The 9,196-nt window shown below is 37.0% G+C and overlaps 1 protein-coding gene across 1 annotated transcript; it reads left to right on the forward strand.

Moving 5' to 3' along the window:
- The first annotated feature begins 7,338 nt into the window (after window positions 1-7,338).
- Window positions 7,339-9,152, forward strand: LOC105038156 (probable 2-oxoglutarate-dependent dioxygenase AOP1). The gene is given in 5 exon segments (XM_010913903.4): window positions 7,339-7,367; window positions 7,369-7,701; window positions 7,859-8,189; window positions 8,712-8,819; window positions 8,821-9,152. Coding segments are annotated over 5 exon segments (978 nt in total). The 3' UTR covers window positions 8,998-9,152.
- Window positions 9,153-9,196: the final 44 nt, after the last annotated feature.

Raw genomic sequence — 9,196 nt, forward strand, 5'->3', positions numbered from 1 at the left:
GTGTATTATACTCTTTTTCCATCAAGAAAAAAAAATAAAAGATTGGTGGGCTGTATGTAAAGTTAAGTCTTGAGTCATTCATTGTGAATTTGAAGAAGAAGAAAAAGAGCTCCATTTACTAGAATACTTTCAGAAGGATGAAATGTTAGGAGTTCATCAGCATTTAATAGATACATAGTTGGATGCTCTAGAAATTCTCCTACATGATGGCCAACATGAGAAGATAGATCATATTGAGTTTGTTTTTAAGGAACATCCTATCCAAGAAGGTGAAGAGGAAGAAGAGCAAAAAGTTGAGGAAGCGGATGAATCGAAAGAAGAATTCGAAGGGTGCCAAACATCTAAAGAGAAAGATAAGTAGTTAATCCCAGGAAGGAAGGAGTCGATCCCAAAGATAAAGGAGTCAACTCTGGCATGCTAAAAAAGACTGGCACGCAGTAGGAGCGGCCCCAGGGTAAATGGAGCCATTTTTGAATAATTTCAATTATTTTATTTGCTTTTCATACTTGCCTTACATTATTTCAATTATTATATTGTTTGTCATATTTGTATAATTAATATATAAATCTATTTATTTTTATTTTCAGAGATTATAGGATAAGTACTCTTAGAGGACAAAGCTGTGCTAGTCGAGGAGAGGCTCTAAAGAATAGAGCTCCGGAGAAGAGAGCTCTCGTGTGGGAAGCTCATATGGTTCTGCAGCACCCGCATCATGAAGTAAAATCTAACACTAGAAATTCTTCATTAGATTATTTTATTTTTTATTATCTGATATAATATTCTTTATGATCTTTTGCTACTCTCAGGTTTGGATGATGTGGGGTCACCATGACCCCACTGTCACATGGAGCAACGGCTAGCTCTATGCCTCAGCACCGTGGTAGAGAATTCACCCAGCTCGCGGTGGTGACCCCACTGTCACATGGAGCAACGGCCAGCTTTATGCCTCAGCGTCGTGGTAGAGGATTCACCCAGCTCGCGGCACCTTGGATCCGATCAGAAGATAGAGAGCTAGTGTATATTCAGAGCCGCACATAAGTACTTGATCCTCGAGCAATATTTTTAAAATATTTTTATCATTTTAGAATCAATATTTTTTTTTCAAAATCAATTTTGTAGAATATTTAGAGAGCCCGAGGTATCTCATATCGTTATTGGGATCGTTCGATAATTGATGTCGAGGTCGATGAACGAGTTCTCCAGTTGGCCGTCGAGGGCTCGTGATGCTGCATGGGAGATATTCCTGATCAGTCAAAGATGTTTAATTTTTAAATTTATAATATATTTATATTCTATTTATTGATACATACCATCTTTTATTTGCAGTCATACTATCGATTTGAGACTCCTCAGGATGAGGAGGCCAGTCGTTGGACCTTCGAGGAGGTCGCCACATGTCAGCTCCATGATGGACTATATCACCTCAGGCAGTCCGTCATTGAGTTCTCCAATTCTAAGTCACCATCAAAATGGAAGTCTTTCACAGATCATTGGATACGTGGGGATGTTTGGGAGGCCCTCTATGACCAGTGGAGTAATGAAGAGTGCTTCGGTAGACGACAAAGAGTCCAATAGAATCGGACCATTCCATAGGATCCAATCAAACACACCGATGGCTCTATTGGCATACATGTCATTGCAGATAGATTGATAAAAATTTTAAACTTATATTAATCTCATATTTAGTTGGTCATATATTAGTTTTTATTAACTTGATTTCTTTATTTATTGTAAATATGGTAGCTGGGTCATGTACCACGGCAACTGCAGTTGTGGGAGGCCATGCACTAGTCTAGAAGGACCGATGATTATTTAGATCTTAGATCCAGACCGATCGTGATAATTTAAAAGATTATTTATTATTTTTTTATATGTAGTGATATGTATTTAATACTAATAAATTTTTAAACTGTATAAATGAATTATGCGGAGTATGTCATAGCGTGGCACGATGAGGATCCATCCTTTCAACCCCTCTTTGATCTCGAGGGTTGGCTCAGAGCCACCAAAGAGGTTACTAGGAGCTGGGTCATAGGGTTCGGACATAGCTTTGACCCTCCAGTGGCTCGTTAGTCATCAACGTCCTTCTCTCAGACCTCGACGATCCAGATATGGAGTGATACACATGTTGAGGAAGTCGTGCAGAGGCTTTTTCATCAATGACCTCTGAGCTTTTGGGATGCCATCCGCGATACGGTGATTAAGATTCTTCGAGATCCACATCTATACGATCAGTTGAGCTCATTGTCACAGCCATCATAGCAGGTAAGTCAAGTAGTATTAATAAATTTATTTATTTATTTTAAATTTTTATATTTAGAAGCTTCACATAGTTAGGCTTGAGTCGAATGAAGGAGATTTAGGGGTCAAAAGTCAGCCTACATATTCGATGGATGGGATAAGGTGTAGATACGTCCATATCATTGAATGGAATGTGTAGGAACAATCTGTTCGAAAATCGAAGGAGTATATCGAAATATACCTTTCTATGTCAGTTTCGGCTTGAGGCGAGAGGGAGGGGTACCCAGGAGTTCAAAATTTAATCTAACGATCTGATGGATAGGTTGAAGATGTCTATATCTCCGTATCATCAAATGAAACATATACGAATAATTTATTCGAGAATTGAAGAAATATATCAAAATATATCCCTCCATGCCGGTTTAAGCTTCAAGCGAGAGGGAGATAGTACTCATTAGATTAAAATTCAACTTAACCATCTGATGGAGTATTGATTGGGGGTGTCTATAGCTCCGTATTATTGAATGGAACGTATAGAAATAATTCGTTCAAAAATCATATTGTTTATATAAATATATCCCTCCGTAAAGTTTTAGACTTAACGCGCATCAATTACTTTAGTTTTATAATTTTAATTAATTAAGTTTTAAAGTTATTAATAATATTTTTTTATCACAGAATGTTAGGATATCCGGCTCTCATGCATCCACCTGTTGCTGTAGAGAATATATGAGAGCAGCAGGAGAGGAAGGAGGAGGATATTCGTTGATTTTTTTCAGCTTTGATGTAATATATTTGATATTTGAGTAGTATTATTTGTATAATTTTATTTTAATATAATATATAATATTAATTTTTTATTTATGATGGTGATAATTAATTGTTAGTTGTTATAATATTCGTAAATATATGTTGCTTGTTAATTAAATTATAACAGATTTTAATATATAAAATTACTAAAAAAAATTTTAAAAAAATTATTAGCGATGGCTGTTGCGACGGCAGCTCCGTCGCTAAAGGTGACGACCTATTAGAGACGAAAACACCATCGCTAATATTTTTAAAATTTTTTAATTAAAATTTAAAAAAATATTATAAGCGATGGAATGTTGTCTCTAAAGTCGTCTCTAATATGCATTATTAGCGACCGCGAGATCACCGTCCCTAATATATAGCTTCAATGTCGTGTTTTTTACTGGGGTTTGTCACTAATACTATTAGCAATGGTGTTTTTATTATTAGCGATGATTTTTACCCATCACTAATAGTCTAATTTCTTGTTGTGCAATGTAAAATCAAAATTTTAAAATATTCCCAGTAATTTTGACCTAATGCTCTTTTTTTCCTATGATGAGAAGCGACGAAAGTGGTGTAGGTGTGATGATGACGTGGAGAAGTGGCAGGTCGAGAAGTATGGGAAACCACAAGCATGGGGGAAGGGGACGGAAGGAGGGGCAGGCATGTGCAGAGAAGCCATTGGGTGGTGGGGACTAGCACAAAGGGGCTGTCGGGGGGGGGCACGCAGAGCTATGGGGGTGGTGGGATGAGTGCAAAGGAGCCGCGGAAGGGGTGGTGGGATACGATGGCAAAGGAGTTATGGGTCGCGGGTGGGGGGGATCGAGATGGAGCAGCTGCGAGCAGGTGGCAAGACAGAGGAGCCATGGGTAGGCGGAGAATGAACGAGCTGTGGGTGGCACCGAGAGAAGGGAGGGTTGAGCAACGAATTTTGTGTGATTTTTTTGAGAAATAATTTTATTCAAAATTTTTATATATAATATTATCAAAGAAATAATAATTTGAATAATCACTCTTCCTCGGGACTATCTAAATTGTCTTATAGGAGGCAATATAGATTATCAAAATAATTTGGATTGCCATCGAAAAATATAATAAATATAGTAATTCAATGAGCCCACTTTAAAGTGCCGAATTGTCAGCTACCAAATGCAACCATGGAAGAATTAGGAGGATAAGGAACAACCATAATCTTGTATAATAGTGAGCAAAAGTTTTCAAGGACTACTTTCCAAAAGCATCACCGGACCTTATTGAAAGCACGACAGCTGATTGATGCAGTCTTAACAACCAGGCGAAAGGTTCTACCGGGAATAAAATACAGCGTCGCACGTATTTCCCTCGGTTGATCTATTCACATTATCATATGATAGACATCGTTTAAGTTTTTCTACCTTCCTTTTAAAGCACCTAAGGCACTACATAGAATTATAACATATCGAACTTCAAATTTAGAACTTCTAACATCTCTATGGTATATGAGGTAATCTAATTGATAACAAGACTCTTGACCTTGATGCATCTTTATCGATTTTGTGGAGCCACATGGCATAGTGTTCTTTTTGTGCGTGCGTGTATGTCCGCATGCGTGCATGAGTGCATGCATGTGTAAGAGAGAGAGTACGTGTGTTAACCGGCCTAATGCAGAAAAAATATACTATAGCATGCCTATAATTATTGTTATTATTTTTAATTATAAGAATAAATATCATTTGCAGAACCGATGCCATTGGGGCTAAAATTGGATCGCATACCAATCAGATGCCAATATATCCATATCCAAATTTGTTTCATTTAAAAAATATAAATATAAATATAGATATTATTCGGATGTAAAAATTTATATCCAAATTTATTTTAAACTGATACGGATAAAATTCAGATACTAGAAATATAGATGTAATTATGGATATAGGTTGGATGGTTAAATTTTATAACTATACAATTAAAAATATTACTAAATAGATAATAAATCTAATTAATAACAGATTTATACGGTTGTATATTTTTTTAAAAAATTAATAAATATTATATAAAATTATATAGATTTATAGATAGATTTAAATATTCAGATATAGATAGGATAGTTATCTATCTATATCTATATCTATTTTTTTATATATATAAAAATATGAATATTAATTGAATTTTTAATTTTTTTGTTTAATATCCAGATTAATTTAGATATGGTAACGAATCTGCATGAATATTATCAATGCCAGTTTCATCCCTAGATGCTATCCTTTTTATCATCTAAATCCAAGGGGGCGGGGTCCGATTGCAGGTGGCATCGGCCTCTCGAGGAAAGGTTAGGTGGGAGCGGGAAAAAAACCGAAGAATAGGCGTCCATGTGCAATTGGACCGCGTCAAATTCCACGGTGGATAAGACGCGACGCTACCCCTTGTGGTTTCATCAATTTCCGATTGCGCGCTATCGACCGTGCTTACGCTCCGGGATTTGCCTTGGTGCATGCCATAATTTCTCGAAGCACAGGGAGGGGACGCGCTAAGAGAGAGGTCCCGTGGCGGATCTGAGCTCCAGCGAGTGGCCGCGCGGCATGGCTCCGCTTTTTGAAGCACGACGACGCCATTGAAACTGTCCACTTGTTTATACTAAAAAAAAAAAAAAAAAAAAGCTGTCCACTTGTGAATTTCCAAGCAAGCATGTGATATTTTATCCAAATAATAATATTTTATGGCATCGTGGATGCAAAAAATTTGATTCCATGAGATTAAAAAGTTGGCGTCATGCGAAGCCATTAATTGAACCTGTTGTACTACCTACCGACCACCCGCAGAGCAGGCGGTCTTTGACCACGCGGCTGCCACCGCTGCCTGGTGGATGATTCTGCGAGGGACAGAGAGAGAGAGATAAATTCAACCGTTGAATATAAACAGAAAATTACTATACTACTGTCTCTAAAAAATTTAAAAAACTGAATTATAAAAAAATAAACTATTAAAAAATTTAGAAAATTGAGAAAAATGTTATCCGGAATAAGATCTATATATGAAAACACGATCCAAAAAATATGATTTATTTTTTATAATGATCCCATCCTTAACTTATAACAATCCGTTTTAAATAATTCTTCTTTAACTAGTGTGTCATGAAAATGCTTGGCCCAAATAGCTTTTTCAAATGGTTAGAAAAAGAATAAAAAATTTAAAAATTAAAAAAAAAAAGAGAGAATTTTAATCTTTTAGTAAGACAGAGAGATAGGGCACTGATAAGAGAAGAAGTTGATTTTTTTATTATTTTAAATATATCTTAAAAAAATTTATTTATAAATTTTATTTAGATGATCAAATAAATATTATATATATTTTAAAAAAAATATAATGTTTTATAAATATTGTTTTTTTGGAAATCAATGACCACTGCGAAAGGATCGTTACTCTTTGGATATATAGGAGAATGTGGCTAGAGGATGTTTAAAAGAATTTAAATTAATTAAAATTAAAAAATTAATTATTTTTAAAAAATTAAATATTTTTTAATTAAAACTCCAACACCAACAATCAAGATACACTAAGAAAAATTTAGAAGGTATTTGGTGTATTATATAGGTAATTGCTATAGTAATGTAATTGCAGAGAGAATGTGATTATCTAATAAAATTATAAAAAATTTTATATTACAGTGTTTGGTATGTACAGTAATATTATTGTAGAATTATAAAAAATCTTACATTGTAGTGTTTAATATACAATTTAAATTACATAGAATATAAATCAATTTTTTCAAAGTATCTCCATCTTTGTTTATTGATTATTGTCTATTTTGTAGAGAGAACTTAATTCCGAGATCAATCATTTTTTGTGACATCACCCATTATATTTTTTTTTATTTTCATCAATTGAAACTATGCATAATTTATTTTGATTTATTTTGACGAAAATATTTTAGTCCTAAAGTTATCTTATTGTAAAATTACAAGATTGTAAGATTATATATAATCACATAGTTATTTTCTCTTAAACAATCAGATTATTTTTTTTTGAGATAATACTGTATTACAAGCAATGTAATGCAGTATTACTCATGAAAATAATAAAATAAATAATATAATTTAATTATTTATTATATAATTATATTTAATTCAATCGGGATTCATACTACGTTTATATGTAATACAGTATTACTCATGAAAATAATAAAATAAATAATATAATTTAATTATTTATTATAAAATTATATTTAATCCAATCAGGATTCATACTACCAAACGCCCCTTTAGCTTCAATTCAACGCGAGACAGACAGACGCAACAACGCACAGAGAGACCGAAGGAAAGAAAGATGGGCTCAGAAACAGCAGCAAGCCAACGCCGACGTCAACCCGGCCAAGCCAGGTACGCGCAGCTGGGATGCAGTCCGAGCTCGCGTGATGCAAGCCATGGAGTCCTATGGTTGCTTTGAGGCCGTCTATCCGCGAGTCTCCTCCGAGCTCCGTGACTCCCTCTTTGGCACTGCCCTGAAGGAGCTTTTCGCCCTCCCTCTTGAGACCAAGCAACAAAACATCTCCGACAAGCCCTTCCACGGTTACGTCGGCCAGATTCCCTACCTCTCTTATGAGAGCCTGGCCATCATGGACGCACCGTTTCCCTACGGTGCCCACAGCTTCACCAGCCTCATGTGGCCCAATGGAAACCCCACCTTTTGGTACAACACTACGCACCCATATATATATATATATACACACACACATATGTTTTTCTTTCCTTTTTCTCAGTTAACTAGTAGACTAGATTTTGATAGACCATCTAAAGGGGATATATATAGCTTAGTTGATTTCCTATCGGTGTCCGTACTTGGCTAGTGAGACGGTGCAGTCGTTCTCGGAGCAAGTGATGGAGTTGGAGGAGACGATCCGGAGGATGGTTTTGGAGAGTCTTGGGGTGGAGAAGTACTGCGCGGCTCAGACGGAGTCCACGAGGTTCTTGTTCAGGGTCTCGGAGTACGGGGCGCCTCAGGGAGAGGAGGAGAAGAAGCTGGGTTTGGTTCCTCACATGGACAAGAACACGCTGGGCATCGTGTGCCATGGCCAGAACCAAGTGGATGGACTTGAGATGGAGACAGAGGATGGGGAATGGATTCCTGTCACTCCCTCGCCGGCATCCTTCATCGTCATCGCCGGAGATGCCTTCAGGGTATGATGCAATTCTTTCTCCGTTTCCAAGAACCAGCCTTTGCCGTTGCTGCTGTTTAAATGAAATGCCTTAATCACCTTGCCTCCAAACACGCAGAAATCCTTATAAATTACTCTTTTAATGTTTCCAAAACATCAAAATAGGATGTGGCAATGTGGATCAGGTCCAGCGCAGAGTTTAACATGGCATGATGCGCTGGAAACATGTCAAGGATTAACCCTCACCGAATCTCAAAGTCCAAATTAAATGCTGCTAACTTAGTTTCTACTTCATAGAGACATTAACCCCAATTGAACAGACCCACATGCATGCATTATTATAAGTTATGCCATGCTTAATCATCTATTATACCATTTCATGAATCCAAGACGATCGAGAGGGAAAGAAACATTAATGATGGTTTTACTAGCAAAAACAATCCCAAGTGTAACAATAACGGGGAATAATCCATTATGGGGATTTTTTTTTTAAAAAAAATGCTTGATTACTGATTGTTGTTGTGGCTGTTAATTTTTGAGCCAGGCGTGGACCAATGGCCGAGTGTATTCACCGTTGCATCGCATTGTGGTGGGTGGAGACAGGACGAGATACTCGGCCATCATGTTCTCAATTCCGAAGGATAACGTGGTTGATCCAGGCGCCGCCCGAGCTGGTGGATGAGGAGCACCCATCTCTCTTCAGGCCCTTGCTCCACAACGAGTATGTGCACTTCTGCTTCTCGGAGGAGGCCATGAAGGCAAAGTATCAGCTGGATGCTTACCGTGGCGTGGCTGCAGAGAATCTTGTGATGCCGGGAGATGAGGCATGAGACTGGGAGCAGTGGGAGCTCCACCACATCTTGGTTCTCTTTTAATAATGAGAGCAAATTAGTGTGCCTCTTAATTTGTTTTCGAACGACTCTGTGGAAAACGTTAAAGATCTACCAAGAGATCTTGAGAGCCATGGTTTCATTTCGTACCAAAAGTTGACGCTTGGGCCTGGCTGGAATATATTTAAACCAGCCTGAT

The sequence above is a fragment of the Elaeis guineensis genome, chromosome 2 (genome assembly GCF_000442705.2).
Source record: "Elaeis guineensis isolate ETL-2024a chromosome 2, EG11, whole genome shotgun sequence".
Taxonomy (NCBI): domain Eukaryota; kingdom Viridiplantae; phylum Streptophyta; class Magnoliopsida; order Arecales; family Arecaceae; genus Elaeis; species Elaeis guineensis.